The 20,205-nt window shown below is 35.8% G+C and overlaps 1 protein-coding gene across 2 annotated transcripts in view; it reads right to left on the bottom strand.

Moving 5' to 3' along the window:
* The window catches only part of LOC128014476 (chemokine-like protein TAFA-5), a 41,948-nt gene that overhangs the window by 18,491 nt on the left and 3,252 nt on the right, over positions 1 to 20,205 (bottom strand). The window contains exon 1 of one of the 2 annotated variants that reach the window (XM_052598073.1): positions 8,884 to 9,418. The exons of the other annotated variant lie outside the window; for it this stretch is intronic. Coding sequence (XP_052454033.1) covers positions 8,884 to 8,974 — 91 coding nt within the window. The 5' untranslated portion in view covers positions 8,975 to 9,418. Of the gene's footprint in view, positions 1 to 8,883; positions 9,419 to 20,205 lie in introns of those variants that run through there. 2 annotated transcript variants of the gene reach the window in all.

Below are 20,205 nucleotides of genomic sequence, written 5' to 3'. Positions count from 1 at the left end.
CTTTTATTACACTCAATATTTCAGGCGACGTTTGAAACTGAGATGGAAATATTGCAAGTTTGTTAAAATAAACACAAAAAATCGGAAGGAAAGTTCTCCAGACGACCCTTGTTGCTAGCAGCTCCCATTATAAAATACCAAGAGAACTTTCAATTCAATCTATTTCTGACCAACTCAGTTGCTGGAGCGCTTCAGTGATTATTGGAACATTTTCAAAGGGTGATTTGATTTTTTTCCCGCCTCTCGATCTGTTTTCCTCTTCTCCAGACATCATTTCTCACTCTCCTGTTCTTTCTCTCTCTCTCTCCGCAAAATCAAATAAGCATTCCTATGAGTTACAAGAATAAGAAGGCATAGCTCTGGTGTCTGCTCTAATAGCTGTACGTTGGCTTTTTCCCTCTTCAAAGACTCCGAATGGAACTGAGGCTCTGGGTAAAGTGGAATGGTTGATATGACAGGGCAGACGCTTCAGCATTACATCATCACAGAATATGATGCGAGCGCGACTGGTGGGAAATGAGAGCGCCGATGTGGGTGGAAACTCCTCGTTATCAAAGTTGCTCTGTAGTGAATAATGTATTCTTCAAAATAAACTCTCTGATTCTGCAGACTTGGGACAAAACGGGCTACGGATGTGAAAAATAAACGTTTATGTACAGAGGAATCATTCTGGGTTTCTTGCTGCTTCCGTTTCTCACAAAAAATGTTTCTTGCTCGCTGTAACTTAAAGTGTCAGGCTATCGGATAAAAAAAAGTCATGTGTACGCAGTTATTTATAATAAACATTAGCAAATTGTACTTTCATCTACAAATAAGAATTAATTGTGTATACAGAAACAAATGTTTCAAAATGATTTTCTACTATCGAATTGTCATCACCGACCACAGATCCATATTTTGCATCATGCATGCATTAAATGCATTCATATTAAAAATTTTGCCAGCTACAAATAAGGGAAATTATCTAAAAATCACACCATTGTGTTATAATTTGTATTTAAAAAGTAAAACATAACATCCAAAAAAAATACATTTGTTTAATTATATATATATGTAGGGCCTAAAACTAACATTTTGCCACACGTGATAAAATTTACTTGGCAAATTTTTTACAATGTAATTCTCCAAAACTGAGCATTTTGACAATTGTGTGTTTAAGTCCGATGAAGCACTACTGGTGCACTGTCTGAAGTGGCTCAGAAAACAGCCGGATGCGCAGCCTTTTAAACTATACTTCACTGTGTTTAGGCAGCGGAACCCCAGGTATGTGTCGCTTCATTCCCGGGTTATCAAGAATAAAGAAGAGAAAAGTTCATCTTCAGAAATGAAGCAGCAAAATCTTCTCAAGTAAAGTTATTAGAACCGTGTCTAGGGACAAGCTGGCCATCACTGCTCTTTTGCTCACTGCTCATTTGTATCCTATTATTTGATTCGCTCTTGTGGTTTATGACAGAACAGTTAATCTTCATGATCTTGTCTTCAGAAAAGATTATTTTATTTGCTTATGCCAGAAACAGCAAATCTCTTTAAAACTGGCTGTTGTTTTCACTTCATTGCATTATTATAATTCATAACAGTTGTACCCACCGATTGGAACATATTCAAATTCAAAAATACTGTAAAAACAGCAAAATTGTTAAATGTTATTAGAATTTAAAGTACCAGAAATTATTTGTATATGCTAATTTGCTGTTAAATAAACTAGGGCCGGGACTTTAACGCGTTAATTGAGATTAATTAATTACACAAAAAATAACGCGTTAACTAAGATTAATTACTAATTACAGAAAAAAAATCCACTGGTCTGCCTAGACTTGGTTGAACAAAAATAAACAATATTTTGTTGCTTAAGTTTATGTATTCAGTCATTATTCAATGGTATACTATAAATCCATGTGAAAAAAAATTACTTCTTACTGTTCTCAGGTCAAATATTTATATGCGATTAAAATGCGATTAATTTCGATTAATTAATTAATTACAAAGCCTCTAATTAATTAGATTCATTTTTTTAATTGAGTCCCGGCCCTAAAACAAACATATCTTGTTATTTTCTGATTATTATTGAAAACAGTTGATTATTTGATAAAAGAGTTTAATGCATTCTTGCTAAATTAAAATATTAATTTCTTTAAAATGAAAAAAACAAATTTACAATTAGCCCAAGGTTTTTTTACATTTTTATTTCTTGTTTGTTTTTCCTAATTTGCCATTTTAGGTGGTAAGTGGAAAAAGTAATACCATCTTTTGCAAAAGCAATGAAAAAAGAAAGAACTAAAGAAAGAAATGCTACATTTGTGTTAAAAATCTTCTAATAATAATCTCTGATTAATATAAAACTGCAAATGTGGCAACTTAAATCTAATAGCATACTGTACAAAACTTTTGGACCAAACCAGTGCACAGCTTTTCCCCCTTTCTAAAAAACGTTATCTTCTCACCCTATTGTGTTTGACAACACCCAGCCTTTCTCTCCGTTTCTTCATGGCGCCCTGGAGGTGAGCCTCACTCCAAAGCTGGAGGAAAAAGATTCACCATTCATCTCCAACTTCAGGCCCAAATAGGCCGTAATGACTGGGCTCTGATAGATGCTGGAGAGAGAGGAGTCCATAGAGCCATTCATGGAGGCTAATCAGCATGCCAAGAGCAAAGCCTGGCTCTGCAGTGACTGAATGCAGACTCTCTCACTCATTCATTCGGCCCTGCCGTGGCTTTATGACAAACCCAACGTGGCATTCTCTGCTGTTTGCTGCCACCTTTCCTCCACTGCCTTTTTTTCTCCTCTGTGTCCCATGAGTCAGAGTAAACAATCGTTATAGTGTAAGAACATTGGGCTAATTTAGAGGAAAACACACAATGTGAGACGACAGTATTAATAAGCAGGTTCACCCCAGGACGAGCTATTATGACATCGTTAACACTGCAAGAATGCAAGTCGACACTTTGCTAATGGTCACGGGGCCAAAACGCTCCGATAAGCTTCAGATTTGCTCACATTGTTTTAAAACGCCTCTAAGTGCTGCAGCTTAGACGTGTTAAGCAGCGTAACTTGTGAAAGTTGATACGCCCTCCCTGTCTGTTTAAATAGCCCCGCTGACAGCGAAATGTCTGATTCATCTCCAACCTCTTCGAGCGCTCTCCCCAGGATCTCCTGTATACTTCAGTGCATGCGTTTTAAGGATGAAAGAGCTGCCAACCATGCATCTCGGAGATGGAGACTTGCTGGCTGTGCTGATCTGAAATTCAAAAGCTATCCTTTACAGGCTGTCAGAAAAGTGATGGAGTGAATAGGGAGTCTATCATCAGGGGACCAATGCTGGACTCCACCAGCGCCGCACGATGCTATCAGCCTTCATTTTCATGCCAAGATCGTTCAGTTCAATTCTATAACCGAAAGCTTTATGCTGCACTTATTGCCTTGCAATGCAAGTCAGTTGGCCTCATTTGACTGTTAGATGTTTTCATTAAGAAACAGCACCAGTGACAAAGGCATATATAAATAATGTCATGTTCGGAGACACGATAATACAGGAGTTGTAAGAAGACAATTAGGGTATTGCAGAGTAATTAGGGTTAGGGTATTAAACACAGAGTTAAACACAGAGTTGGAGATTGGCCCGGGAATCCAGGAAGTCAAATTCAAGACAAAAAAACTGAAAGGTCAGATGAGTACAGTAAGTTTATATAATGTAATGCATGTTCATGTTGTGAATTGAGAGGGATGAAAACAAGCTACAGCAAACGTCCATTTATTTATTTATAAAATAATCTTAATTCATGTATTTTTATTGTATAAAATAACTGCAATTTATGAAATAAATGTAAAAAATGTATAGTTTCTTTTGGTTTTCATTAGTTTAATCAAACTATTCCTATAACTACATAGCAATGGCCAAGTCTTTCATTCCTAGGGAATGCAAAAAAGTAAAAAACTGAATACCTTGAATGCAATGTCAGTCACTATGAAATAAAAGTGACTGATAAATGTGTAAATGAAGAGTTCAGATGCAAAAGCCTCCAAGTACCGTTTGACATTCTTCTAAATTGAGCACTTTTCTCAGGCTCCTATAGGTTTATGTTCAGTTATTTCACTTTAATGGCATTGAAAATAACACATTTATTGTCATTAAAGTGAAATTACTATACATACACATAGGTGCCTGATAAAAATGGTCATTTTTGAAGACAATTTCAAATGGCACTTGGAGGCTTTTTCATCTGAACTCTTCAAATGTACATTTAAAATTGCGAATGCAAGTCTCTGTTTCAAAGTCTGCCTCCATCCCTTAGAGACTGTAATAAACAAGACCATGAAAAAGAAAGACCTCTTGACGTCAAATTCAAGACAAAAAAAACAGTAAGGTCAAATATGGGACAACACAAAGTAGAATTGTTAGAGAGAGCTCATGACTTTTTAACTAGTAAAGAAATCACAGAGAGCACAGGTAGATCATTGTGTTAGCAGTGTAGAAGGTTGTGGGTTCAATTCCCAGGTAACACACAAACTGGTTTAAAAAAATATAAAAAATGTATAGCCTAAATGCACTGTAAGTTGCTTTGGATAAAAGTGTCTGCTAAATGCATGAATGTAAATGTAGAGAAGAGAAGAGAGAAGAGAAAAGCTATAATAAATGTTCATTTATAACATTGGGACGGGTGGCTTTTGAGCATTTTCGGTGTGTTTCAAACCCTTCCAAATGTTATAGTTGAACATTATCAGTTGTTTTTCACCAATTCTATGTTGAATCAGTGGCATAGCTCTAGTGCAACTCTTTTGCCCCAATGCAAGAGATATGAGGCAATGCAAGGCAACGCCACAGTCTGCTTTCCTTAGGACTAAGTCTTTGGCATTGGTTTGGTGTGTCCCTACCTTTAGATACTGTGGCAAGCCCATAAAAATACTCAGTACAGCTTTTATATTGAGTAGGCAGAATTATTGCAACCTGAAATTGAGAAAATTACATCCTGTATCATATATTTTAGGTCAAATTTTTTTATGACTAGTCCTACAATTCAGCCAGTTGCTATATCATAATATCAGCTGCCAATAACCTGCTTAAGAGCTAAGGATACTTTATCTAGCCAGTATATATCCCTTCCTGTCACCCTATACACCTATTATCCTTGTCTAGATTGCGCAGTAGTCAGAGGGAGGGTTGGCGGGGGACGAGGGTCTCCTTTAGAGTCAGTAATGACAGTCAGACTGAGATTGGACCTGATGCCAGGTCAGTCTGGCTGGCCTCAGAGCTCAGCAGGCAGCCAAAATCAAACCAAAAAGCCCCTGCAAAGTGTGACTGCAAGACGTGTACTTGTACAGACTCCTGGGGTGTGATTTAAACTAATTTATTTAGAATACTTAAAACTTTCACAGAACACTTTAAGACACGCAAGCCTTCCACAGACCTGCCGCATCCACAGTGTTCCACTTTGTTAATCACTCCATGATTTTAGTCTGGCATGCATCCTCTTTCAAGCCATTTCCATCAATTAGCAACTGCTGGGGAGTTCAGGTGGCCACAGTAATGGTGATCTTTGTAGCCAACTGTTCATTTGAAATGCTTAGCGGTTGCATTGTATGGGGTTTTTGAGCATTTCTTTCCGTTCCCTTTTATTGTCATCATGACCTGAACTTATAGGTTAGACGAGATTTTGTTTCAAACACAACAAAATATGAATTTTAAATGTTCAGTATAGTTGTAAAAAATACAATAAATGTACATAATACTGCAAATATAATGCAAGTTCATTATTTAAAAAATAATTGGCAAAAATCTTAATTTGTGTTCCGAAGATGAACAGAGATCCTATGCGTTTGGAACCGAGTTTTCATTTTTTGCTGAACTATCACTTTAAAATATTTATTTATAATAATTATTTATATTATCTGTTATTTTATTTTATTTTATTTTATAGCACACAGCACACAGTGAAAATGACATGAATATGACAGTGGGCAAATGCATAAAACGCAGCATAATCTAAAATCACGAGTTTAAAGTTAAAAGCATTCAATTCACACAGGCCGATCATCACACAGAGAACACGTGATGATGCTGGATACACATGCACACTTCACAAGATCTCACAGCTGGATTCCACTAAGTTTGCAAGGTTTGTGAAATTAAATGTTCATTAGTCATTCAAAGATTTGTTCAAATTATATAAATGCGTATTTGCTTAATGCTGATGGCAAACGAGAAAGTATTATAATGTTTGCCTTTCTATTACTAATAATATATAAGCAATCGTTATAATACTTTCTGTATACATTATTTCCTTTCTTTAACCGTTTTATCAGATTATTAGACAGACTTCTATCAGTATTAGACAGAACTTTTAACAACGACAGTAGACAAGGGGGAGGATGTAAGCTCTGTGCTCAGGAGCTGTCATTCTCAGCGCCGCCAAAATAAAAGTCTCGAACACATCGGCCTAGTAGAAAAACGTATTGGCCAATGCCTATATTGAAAAATGCCAAATATCGGCCGATATATCGTCATTGGAAGTATATATCAGTGGACCACAATTTTTTTGATTATTATTCTTTTTTTATTATTATTATTTGTGACTATATCAAGACTACAGCATAACAAATAAAGCAACAAATGAGAACAAAAATGAAGCCTCAATAAAAAAAAAATCTATTTAAAAAAAATGATGCACTTTAATAGCTTAAAATCATCATGCATAAAACAGTTTTACTCATGCAATATGACATGGTTCTGAGTGTAACAGAATATTAAAAAGAAAAAATTTAAGGTTTCATTTCATCCTTAAGGAAAAGTGTGTCATTATCATATTAATGTTAACCTGCATGAAATTGCACTAACTATTAGCAAGCCTGTGAAAAAAAGGAAAAGTTGTTTCAGTGGTGAAGCAGGTTATTATTTTTTAATAAAAGCTGATTTTTATTTTACTGAACATGCACTGCAGAATCATTCACAATCACAGCATAAATGTGCTGCTTGGGCAGATGCCTCCTGTGGTTCTCTCTATCACCATGCTGGAGGTCACTGTTCTATTCCTTGGCACTTTGTGAGAAGCAAACCCATGCATTCTCCAATTATTTTCTTAAAAGCCCAGTTACTGTGGCAACCAGGCCAACATGTTTTGTTTGCCACGGCGGCAGGCCAGCTCAAACCTTTAAGCTGTTCAAAGCAAGCTCACTTGCTATAATGGGTGACTGGTCTTGTGGTCTCAACCTTACACCTATACTGATATTACACGCACAAAGAGCTCCATAACTTAATGATAGTGTCACTTTACTTAGAACTTCATCAGCTGGTTAAAAATAAAGTCAACTGCAAAGGCTGTCATTCGAATTCCAACTCGCCTTTACACTGTATTTTAGGATTATTCGTGAAAAAAAAAAAAGAGTCTGCTCTCTGAGCTAAAAAAACAACATTAGACACTGGTCATGAACATGTCCGAACCTTTTCACATGGCTGAGAGTCTTATGCAACGTGGATCAATTTTATGAGGCAGAATATTTTTGCTTTTGCTTTCCAGAGCACATAGAAGATAAAAGATGTCAGACTGAACTCAGGGGAGTCACATCAGCACCTACATGACTTATATCATTTTCTTACTCAACTATCTATCTATCTATCTGTCTGTCTGTCTGTCTCTTTGTATGTCTATTTACATAATGCCACTGGTGCCTCCTAAGTGATGCCATGCTCAAGGATGGTGAGATTGGGAATATAGTTAGATGTGTCTAGGTTTCTTTAGGTGCATCACCGTGTATGTCACAATCCAGTCTCTGTGCTTTCCACATAATCATGTATAATCACAAATGATTTTGAATCTTTTCTTTTTTGTAATTTTTTAATTTTGTTACAAAGAAAGTCAGTAAATGACATTGTTACAAATATAGCATCTCCTTAAAGTAAATAAATTGAGTACCAATTCAAACAGATGGTCCATGGTTTGGCCTTAGGCTAGATTTAAGCACTACATATTGACAAGTACACGAAAGGTCATGCTCAAGTCCTTTTTCTAATCAATTCTGATGCCAGATGAATGCAGAGTATTACTGATGCATATACACTGGCAAAACATACATATAATGAAATACATATATGAAAAACAGGTCATCATTTCATTAAAAGGTGTATGCATTGTAATCGACTTTAAGAAATCTCAACATGGAAGCAATATTTTACCCTGCACTGTAAAAAAAAATTATAATAATGTAAGGAAGTTACCCTACCATTCATTTATTTATATAAAATTACAAAACATGCAACTTTACTGCAAAATATTCTAAAACATTAAAAATTACATTTCTGATTTACCTTATAATTTGAAGTGAAAATGTATATTTAAAAAGGCCATGTACTTTTAAAATAAAATATTGTTAAAATGATAATTTTATAATAAACTTAGAAACCAACCTAAAAGACATTCCCACAAATCCTTCCACAAACCATCACTATTTGGATTTTACTTAAAATGTTCTTTGTTATCAGTTATGTACATTTGACTATATTTTATGTTGCATTTCATGTTATAGTTAAAGTTTACAACATTATTTTAGTGTCATTGGTTTTTTGATGTTGTGTATATCTTTACAAAGTCCTACAGAGAGTCATCATGTGGCCTTTCACTGCGCCACCTGTACAATTAACTCTCATCACATTTTACAGTACAGCGTAAATACGACTGTATATTAATATTATATGGTTAAATGATATGATGTAGTTAAGAACTACAAATATCATAAAATGATAATTTTGTGACATAAGCTTATCACTTTATGTTAATGGTAAAGTTCTAGCAAACACAACATGTTTTTATTATAATTATGTGCCGTCAAATTATAATTTACGTGTTTTCCCCCGCAAAATTAATTGAATTCTGACAAAGACCGTTCAGGCTTACCTTCTCCGAAGAAATGCGTTTGAATCAAGAAGAGCAGGAAAAAGCCCACCGCCGCTCCCGCGAGCGCCCACGCCACGCGGAGATGCTGCATCTTTCTGAAGATCGGATGCGTTTACAACAGCACATCCATCCCGGATCAACACGGAAGAAACATTCCCTTATTCTCAGGATAAACAGGCTGTGTTTGGACACTTTCCATGCGGACAAGCCTCTGCTGGTAGTGCGGCACGGCTCAACGACAGGTTTCTATTCGGAGAGACTAAAGTTCAATGCAAGAGAGTTTCGACGCAGCATCTGATCTGACACTTCGCGTCCCGTTAACCTCTGCATAGTCTCTCGCTCACCGCTCGTCCCCAAATATTTAGCAGGCACCGCGCCGCATGTCTTCAAACATCCACACGCGAGCCTCGAGCTGCATGAACAACTGTCGCCCTCGGAATCCCGTTAAAGTCCAGGAAAAGACCTCGCATGCGTCCAGCCTCGCGCGTCGTTCCCAGCAGAAACTGTGCGGACGCGCGAGCGTCTCCTGTTAAACTGAGGCTGCGGGTCTGCACGCGAGTTTCGTCTCGGTTCAAAATCGACGTCATCACTGTTAAATCTGTCAATCTCTGAGCGATTCCACTTACAGAGCGCGCGGGAACACCTGCTTACAGTGGGCCAACATGTTTCATTACTCCCTCTCTCTCATTCTATAATGCATAGATGCAGTATTGAGATTTCTTTTTGTTTCAACAGACCAGGAATACCGTCTTCGATCTGGTGAAATTCACATTTAATGTGCTTGGGTTTTTCTTTCTTTTTTTATCAAAGTGAAGCATTAATATTAATACACTGTAAAATGTAAATTACTGTTAAAAAAATGTTGCTACAACTTTGCTGAAAAAATTAATTAATGGTATTACGATCATTTTCTAACTTGATAGTATGAAAGTGGTTCTGATAATCTTTAATTTAGTGTAAGGCCACACATTCAATCAAACAAAAATAAACACACTAGGGTAAATTATATGGCTCAAAATAGTAAATATTAACTAAAATCAATGCAACACAAAATCCTATGAAAAAAAGTCAGTATAGGGACCACTGGGGTTATTTTGGACCACACTGACTTTAATAGTATGGACAAAAGCAGATGTTACATTTTTTTTAAGTATTTTATTTTTTTTTACGCAAATGTTCGCCTTTTTTATAATTTTTGATTTTAAAGGGTACCCCATAGTTTACATATGCGAGTAATAATTGGTTTCATAAATTTTCCAACATATATCTATGTACGTAACTGCATATAGGCAATGTTAAATATCACGTTGACATTCAGATTTACATTTAGTATAGAAAGTAAATATCAAGCTGCCATTTACTGGATGCTTTTAACCATTACAGTAAATGCTATTTATAACCGTGACAATCCCACTGGATCATCAACGTGAGGTTAGGTATCCAGACAATCTAGATTAACATTAAAATCTAAAGTGTTTAAAGAAAAAAAAAAAATTATGTATATATATATATATATATTTATATATATATATATATATATATATATATATATATATATATATATATACATGCATTTAATTTAACACATATACTAAGCTTTTCTTTCTCATGCTTATTAGTTTTCATTTTGGAGGTTATTTTATTCAGTGATGGATAGGTATTTGCTTTGTCTCTTGATGATATCATTAATAGTGATCTCTTTTAATGCATATATTCAGATTTAAAAGTAATCCATTTTCTCTGCCATTGATGACTTTTCATTTAATGCTCAAGTACAGTTGTCCACACGTGACATCCCATCACATTCTCATATTGTTCTCACATACTCTGAGCTTCAGCAGAAGAATGGCAATCAATCAGCGGGGACCCAATTAAATATGTTCAGAATACGGCACCACTGTAAAGTCAAGCTGGTACTGAAATACCCTGCACTATAATAACATGTTCCCCTGTGTTGCCAATATATCTCCAACAGATCTAGTCTTTTTTTCTCCCGCTCTATCTCTCAATTTCCGTTTTGTCTAAGGGGAATATCTATATTTGACTCGGCAGTGTTTGTTACTGTGTGAAAATATGTGGCGGGACAATAGACCCAGTTCCAATTTATTAAGCCTGCTTTCATTTATTTACTTTATACATTTGTTTTCCATAGTAATTGCAACGCCTCAGTGGAGACACTAGAAAATGAGATTGGTGTGATACTGTATATACAAGCAATATAAGCCAGAACCAGTACCTTATTTTGTTTTCTATATTTGGTGGATGAAAGGTAAATTTATTCACACCAACATAATTCCAGCTTGCAAATGAAAGAACCCATGGAAACCAAATGTTTGAGTATGAATATTTATATTCGTCACGTATTTAGCAACAGCTATTGTGGAGAAAATAAACAATGTGATTTAAAATTGCACATCAGATGAATACCTTGAACCGAACTGAGAAACTGAACATTTCAATTCATAGACTTAATCTCTCAGATCAATGCAGGGACAAGCTGCTGTTTGCCCTTTTTAATCTAAATCCCTTTCCTTGATTTGGAATCAGAAAATCCGTTTGTTCAGAGAACGGCTAAAATAAATTACGAGAAGAGCATCAGCATCAAACTTTAGATTTGAAATGAGAAAGATTACTTACTAAACATTTATCTCATGCTAATGAGAGCATTGGATACCAGATGAATTAAAGGCTGAGTTCACCCAAAAATGAAAATTCTGGAATACAATGGAAGTTTATAGGAACTGAAAATTTTTAGTTACTAACAACACTCTTCAAAATATCTTCTGTGTTCCACAGAAGAACATGTTTCATGCAGGTTTGGAAAGACTTAAAGGGCATTAAATACAATACACTTTTTGTGCTACATTCCACATCTTCTGAAGTCATATGAAAGATTTATGTTAAAACAGATCCAAGTTATGTAGTATTCAGTGATAATCTTGTAGTATTTCACTGACAAACTGTAGTAGGCTGTTTAGCCATTGTGACCAAATAATTGAACTTGGGATGAGTGCAAAACGGTTTGAATGAATTTCAGGATGTTAAAAAAACAACAACATGTGCTAATGTGTTTTACAATCAGGATAAAAATAAAGTGGAAAAAAAACATGTTAATGAATCTTTGACTCACACCATCCTCCTGTCTGAGAGCCAAGAGCGCTCTCACCTGCACTGTAATGTTATGCAGCATTTCTGTCACCGTTATCACTGCAACACTCTGGGGGAGCACACGCAGACCACCGCTTGACTGCTGAATGTCCCTAAAGCACAGTTTACACTCCACAGTACATTTGCCGTCACAGCGAGTCTCCTTATAATCAATATCTTTGTCATTGTCAGAATTAGTCACATTAGCCCTCCACTGACTCTGGGAATCGTGCACCTTGATGAATCTGTGAAAATGAAGTCTAGCAAATCACATCTACTGAGCAAAGCAATGATCGTGTAAAAGTCACAAATTACTCTGGAAAATACCCTCATTTAAGGAAACCAATTCAGCCAAACATGACATGAGAAATCAAATCTGCCTCAATCTTTTGCCATAAAAGAGGTTTCGTACCATTAAAACATCCTGCAAGTTTATTAGCTTAAAACGTCCTTATGAATATCAACAAAGCATTTATTTAATCAAGCTCCAAAAACCTAAAATTCAACCTGATCTGATAGGAAAACATAACTGTTTTACTTAGCAATTTTGTATTAATCTGTATTATTGGATACATACGAAAACCAAGTAATAAGATGAATTCATACAAATTCACAACCAGTTCGATGAAATGAAATAGTTATGAATCCCCATGAGATTGTGTTGGTAAAAGCACATAACCAATTCTCTTGAGTCTGAACAGATAAGATTCCTCTTTATTGGGAAACTGCACTCAAAAGATTTTTCCTGATTTTTCAGTGAAAAATGGTCTGTCATAAGACTTCTGAAGATCTGGACTGTATTGCATAGAATACTTTATGATGCTTTTTGCCGTTTTGAAGCTTAACAGCCCTAGTCATCACTTTCATTATATTAAACTGGCCAGAATATTCTTTAAAAAAAAGCATCTGTTCAAAATGATACAGATTCAGCTCAACATGAAAGTGGGTCATTATCACTTTAACACAAGACAAAAGCACATCCAGTTAGAATGACAATGAATAGCAGGGGAAATGACTCACAGCTTTCGAAATCGAGCACATTTGATGCTGATGTGCAGATGTAAGACTTTCTGCTCTGACAGGTGTTCGAACCACAGGATCGTGGCTTTCTAGAGTGTGAAAACTTCATTCCAATTCAGCATAATTAGTCATGACAGATTTAAACCAAACAAAATACAAGAAGCTTGAAGACACTTTAAGGAAATTCCACCCCCAACCACTGTCTAACCGCACAGCGCATCCATATTACAGTTTGGGCTGTGCAATCCAATTTGGATGAATCCCATTAAATGTGACATCCGCCTTCACAATATGCATTCCAGTAAATCTGCTGCATTTCAGCTATGTTTTTTCCGTTCCAAGATATGTTGATCCATATGGCATTCAAATCTCAGACTCTTGTTTAGTTAAACTGGAACCATATATATATATAAAACTGTATTGTGGAGCTGTAACTGTATCTTTTGATGTGAGCATGAGCGATGAGTTTCTGCTGTCAGAGGTAATCAGAACGGATTAAGCCTCACAGTTTTACCTCCAGACAGTCTGAAAGAAAAACTGATGGTAGAGATCCCAGTCAAAGAGAGGTGGGAAACTGTGACAAGTCTAGATACGTTGAGTGATAAGAAGGCGGGGGCTCTTCTTCTCTTTAGCCTGCCCTGGAAAGACTTTTGTAATCAATCTATGCAGACTAATTCGGGCCAGACTCAGTGTTTCAAAAGAGGTGGAGAAGGGAAGTGAGAAGTGGTCTGACAGGCCAGCGTAAAGCTGTAAAGTCACGGGTCTGCAGTGCTGTACATTTTCATACCCCCATAGTGGATAAAATATTAAATTCAATTTGTAAAGTTGGAGCATATTAATTAGTCACTGATGCAGTGGACACGTTTTTAAAAGCTATTTTAGTTATTCATGGTGTGACGATGTTACATGAAGTGCAATTCGATGTAACAATTATTCTTAACCATAATTCGATTGGATTGTCCACTTTAGACTCACCACGGTGAAAAATAAAACATCTAAAATGATCAGAGAGGTAAACATTAAGAATGAAACTGATTTACGTTAACAACGGTTCTTGATAAAGAGTTTGAGAAACATTACATTTACTAAACGAGCGCGAGACTTTTATTTGTCTTGAACAACTATGGTCAGAAAAAGAAAGTGGTATACATTTATATGTGTAAAGTATCGATACAGTGAACAAAACAAAGCATTGATATCAATACTGGATGTCCACATTTAAAAATCAGAGACTATTGTCGGCTTGAACAAACTCACAAAAGAATGACCGAATTCGCATGTTGGTTGAGGTTTAGTGAACAACACTGAATTTAGGCCTATTATTTAACTTTCTTTTTAATTTTTTTTCTTCATAAAATGTCATGCAATTTTGTCGCAAGCCATGTGTGGTTTTTTTTAAATGATGTATTTATATCAATGAAGATTCTACAGTATTTACCATTATCTTCTATTGTAATGGACAGATACGTAGCTTTCTCAAAATATGTCATTAAAAAACCTTAGTTTATAATCATTAAACAAGATTAGAAGAACATTTTAGATCGGTGGTTCTCAACTGGTTTGGCCTTGGGACTCACGTTTTCCCATGGTCATCAAGCCGTGACCCACTTTTATATATATGTATAATTTGTAAAAGACCAAAAACCAAAAACAAAGCAAATTTATTTCACTAAAAGTGCTGTACACTCAGCGACCCATTCAGAACAGAACCACCAGTTGAGAAACACTGTAAATTTAAATAATTACAATACTTTTGTTTGAATCAGTGTTGCCATTTTTGTAATGTTCCAGGGTGTGCCATGCACAAGTTATCATTATCACATTTACTTAGCAAACTCTCAATTTGTAACTTCCTTTGCTTTATTTCTTGTTTAGCTATTTTACTATATTCATGCCTATTTCTGAAGGTCTGTTTTTACCCTTTTAGAACAGACAAAAAAAAACTTCAAGGTGTAAAGTCAATATTTACTGACTGAAACAGCAGTGCCCTGGTCAGTTCAGAGGACAGATGGATGTTAGTGTGGAAACGCAGATCTTTCTCTAGTCCTGAAGTGTTTTCCATGCAAGGCAGGACAGAATTATTATGACCAGTATTGATTTGACTGAACAAACATTTTGCCCATTGACCGTGATGCACCGCTGTAGCGAGTGTTTATGAAATGGATAGCATGTGAGAAATTAATTATTGACAGATTCAAATACGCCATCCACAATGGTAAGCAGTTTTTGACAAACGCTGTGGATAAATCATTCAGACAAGATGTAGTCACAAGCAACTGAGCTTAAAAAGGTTTTCATGCGAATGATGCAGATGTAGATTATCAAGTTGTAATGCTGTATTCACTTGGCTTGTCAAAACACAGCCGACATCTGTGACCACATTTCTAAAGTGATACATCATTCAGCAGTGTAAAACTCAGAATCAGTATGGCTGTGCAGTGATTCAAAGGCAAAAGCTCAGTCGGATGATTCTATGAGCAATGACTGAAAAAGAGATTGCTTATTAAAATCTAATATCTTGTAAAGGATCAGTAAAATGAAATCGAGATTTGACTAAAATATTGTTTAGGCCAGAGATGTAATCATGAAAAGGCATTCCACCGAGGATAACTCCATTTTCTCAAACTGTTGGAGGCATTACCACCAAATTGAGAGAGAGGAGAAAAAAGTTAATGTGCTTGTAAAAGATGGGCCACTTTATGAATTTTACTGCCCACAGGTCAGATGGGAATACATTCATTCTATATTCAGTGCAGAATTTATACCGGGTTTCTCGTCGTTGCTATGCAAAGCACACAAGAACATTTTCAAGGCAAATCATAAAGCATCTGCCCTTCAGTGGCGAAGATGGAGAAACAATTCTGAAAAGGTGTGGATGCCTCTGTGTGTGTGTGTGTGTCTGTTCTTTAATACTTCTCACAGGACATACCATTTTTTAATTATTGCTCTGTATAAAGGTCAATGACATGCTCATTTTTTATCCAGATATATTAATTTATTAAAAAATACTTGCAATTTATAAACTTCATGACTTGAATATACTTCTTCTATCATAAGCATGTTTTTTATTTCTTAATTAAAACTATTTTTTATTTTTTATTTGTTTTGGTGGGGGTGGGGTGGGGGGTATACAACTGACCTTCTCCAAAAAAGAAAACGCCATTATTAAATATTTTGGCATAGCCTGATCATATCTCCGAAATTATATATATACTGTTCATTAGTATTTGAAAAAGAAAGATTGGTGGTGCAAGCAATGTCCAGAAAGATGCAGGGAAAGCAAAATATGACAGGAAATGATGTCATATACAGTACACTTGGAGACAGACATGACTATGCATCAAAATCAATAGATGTCTTGAAAAATATAATTTGGAATTTTTAAGACAAGGCCAAGTTAATTCATGTTGTGAGGTGAGATGCCCCCAAAACTTTATTATTTTTATATTTTTATATATATTTTTTTTTTACATTATTCAAACATGATTAAGATGTGAACATTTTACTTGGTTATACAACATGACATTCATTAAATCACATTAGTTAATCGATTCAAAATTTTCTTAAAAAAAAAAAAAAAAAAATGAAACTAACATGAACACAAAAGTACATTTCTCAGAATCTGGTATGCGTTTTAAACTAGATTTTTAAAACATCTTTCTATTTATTTGTCGCTGACTCATGAACAGATGTCTCAGTGTTGTTTAAACATCCCAATGCATGAGTATATGACACTGTGCCAAGTTTAAACCATTTCAGACACTTCTCGAGAGACCAGTGCATTCTGTTCCATTCAGTTAGTGTCAATTAATGAATGTGTCTGGGATTATGGAGAACTTCTCAGGAACTTCCAGGATAAAGTGATTTTTCTGGTTTACACCTGGTAGAGTTCATTGAGCTTATGAAAAATGAATGTAGATGTACATTATCACAAACAGATCTATGAAGTATAGGTAATACTATTCTTAAGGTAAGTCTTACCTGAGGTTAAAGCCGATTATAAACAAACAGGTCAATACCGACAAATACTCACAGAGAAGGCGGGGTTTGGTGGAAAAGCGGGGATAAAAAAATAAATGAGTAAATGAACAAATGACCTTGGTGGCAGCCAGGCTCTATATGCATACGACAATTTGTTTTTAGAGACCGGAGAAAGCAATCTGACGTTGCCGCAAGAGCGGTTCGTGAAAGCTTTTCTTAAATTATTTGAGCCACAAAGAGATTCCGCTACATGCAAAGGCATCAGCTGCTTTACATTATTCAAGACTTACACAATGGCACTCCTGGCACGTCTCCTGCTTTCAAATTGAACTTGATTTAGTTAAGCTGGGTGAGCTGGAATCTGTGGATAGAGTGGTCTGCCAGACGGCTGGGAGGAGAGTCACTAACAGACATGCTGCGGTCTACATGCGGCGCGAAACGCCAGTGACCTTCTGTCCGAAAATCGAACAGTGCTTTAGTTCTGAAAGTATTATATTTGCGGATGATGAACTGTGTCTCGCTGCAAGTTTTGGAGGGTGAACATTGGGAATGAGAGAGATTCTTTTCGATATTGCCACGAAAAAACCTAATATAACACATATTAATAGGATTTGGCCCGGACTATATAGTGCCAATACAATCTAACATTTATTGCTCCTGAGAAAAAGAGCAGAAGCAAGAAAGCAAGGTTTCGGGGATAGAGCAGTAGAGAGATTCTGTTTCCCAGAGACGGCCAATGAAGCTTAACAAAGCCATGTTTCAAAATGTATGAATGTATCAGCTGGAATTACACTGCTCCAGTTGAATAAATATCTTCAGGGTTTCTCTTCCCCTGTGTCCGATGAATGAGCTCTTGTAAACACACTCATTCCCTCTCTCTTTTTTTTCCGTCTCATTCTCGCTTGTTCTTTTCTCACCCTAGGTTTTGCAAAGAAACGGACTGATTGATCTATCACAGGCTTGTGTGGAAGTGTAGAAGGGATCTCAATGTCAGAGCATTGTTCGAATGAAGGAAAATAACAGCACCATAAACCACATTAATTGAGCTGCTTCATTATCCACCGGCTTTATTAAAATAGCAGCTCATTTAGTTTCCTGGTGCTGCTATCAAACTTGTTTATTTTCCCAAAGTAGTTTATTTCCTCTGCTATGAACCGTTGCACCCATCTATTTTTATTTGATTGTCTATTTTTGAATCCCCCCCCCCCCCAATTTTTTCTCTGAAGAGGTACTTCCTTTACAAGAAAAAAAGGCTCGCCCTGCCCCCACAGTGCAGTAGCGCCTCGGGCGATTGGTATTTTGCAAACTACAAAACTTCTTTGTCAAGTCCTGTAAGTTTGATATTTTTCTCAAGACATACTTTTGTGCTCTCTCTCTCTTCAAAGTGACTAGATTTGCTCTTTGTGTATGAACGTATCTCTTTCTGTGTTCATTTATTTAAGTGCACACTGTTTCCTTCTATGACTATGCCATTTTTCCTTTATGTACACTGCTATATTTTCAGTAGTGATGTGCCATTGTTTTATAAACATGTGATAATAAGTAGTAGCTACTTTTGCAATTAGTAGAGCAGTAGCATGTCAAAACTCGACATCACTGCTTTTTAATGTTGCTTTGTGTGTGCACCCCGCTGTACTACTGTGTAAGGGGTTTTAATAATTCAGCTTATCATTCAGTTTTATTCTAGGGAATCAGTTTGTTCGTTTTAAAAATTCTTTCTTTTGGCTGAAGCTTTTATCCAAAGTGACTTACACTGTATTGATAAATTATTTGAGCAGTTTCGCATTCCTTAGGAATCAGTTGAGTGAATGATTTTAAAATTGATTAATAAAGACAGTAATTTTTTTTCATTCCTGAACAAATCAATTGACTGAAGGATTCAATGACTCATTCATTATGTTTCTGATTGAATCAATGTATTTGAGCGAATCCGTTGAGTAAATGATTCAGTGACTCACTCAAAGACACTTGTTTTGTTCTTAAATTAATCAGTGTTTTCTGAACAAATTGTTTGACTTAAGAATCAAGAGACTCATTAATTATGTTTCTGAATGAATCTGTGTATTTCAACTAATCATTTGAGTAAATTATTCACTGAATCATTTAAAGACAGCCACTTGTTTTATTCTTAAATTAATCAATGTTTCTGAACTAATGGAGGGGGGGTGTCCCTCAGTAGGAATCGCATTTGCTCCCCATCCCCGGGCCCTTGGAATCATCGTGACCACCCCCCCCCCCATCCAGGGGGTTAAAATCAAATCATTTAAGTAAATGATTTAGTGACTCACTCAAAAGATTTGTACCAGAATTAATCTGTTGCTGCATCCCATTTTGCCTACTTATATTATGCCCTAAATGTATGTAATCTTTTTGTGAAGAAAAAGTACATACTTTTTAGTATCTACAAGCACACTGATCTATCGCGGGTCTAGCATGGAATAACTCTGCTAATATGTTTGCATAATGATGCATTTAAAAGTTAAAGACCAATCGTATCATTATAAAAGTTCATAGTGTTGCTGCAGATGAAATATAACGTAAATAACATGAAATTAATATTTTTCATCAGGTTAGACACTGATTATTTATCACTCAAATTCGTTTCTCTACCTGTCTGTTGGTTGCATATATCCGCCATGTTTGTAGTTTTTTAACACTATTTTATTCGTGTTTGTAGTTCTAATCGAATCCTCCTCCATGACGCAATGTGTTCTGGGCAATATTAGCCATTAGAGTGTGCATCGATCTGCACTTTTTAAGTATAACCGTAAGTAGTCAACCATCCAGGAATCTTTGGCATACTTTTTTAAACATACAATAATTTGGGACATACTAATTCTATTTTCAAATACTATTCAGGATGGCTTGTATGCGACCTGGGACGCAGCATGTGTTTATGAATAAATTGACTGACATAACATTCCTGAATCAATTAGTGTTTATGAACAAATCGGTTGAGTGAATCATTCTGTGACTTATTAAAAGACAGCCACTTGTTTGTTCCCTAAATAAATCTGTTTTTGGATGAAATGGTTGAATGTTTCAATGAGTTTTTTCATTCATAAAGACAATAAGTCTTAATGATATTACCTCCAGAAAGAATGAATCTCTCCAATACTAATGCACCAGTTAAGAGTCTGCCTATATAAGCACTACTGGAACATAACTCTGCGA

The sequence above is a fragment of the Carassius gibelio genome, chromosome B25 (genome assembly GCF_023724105.1).
Source record: "Carassius gibelio isolate Cgi1373 ecotype wild population from Czech Republic chromosome B25, carGib1.2-hapl.c, whole genome shotgun sequence".
Classification (NCBI taxonomy): domain Eukaryota; kingdom Metazoa; phylum Chordata; class Actinopteri; order Cypriniformes; family Cyprinidae; genus Carassius; species Carassius gibelio.
This window is presented reverse-complemented; position numbering and strand designations above follow the sequence as displayed.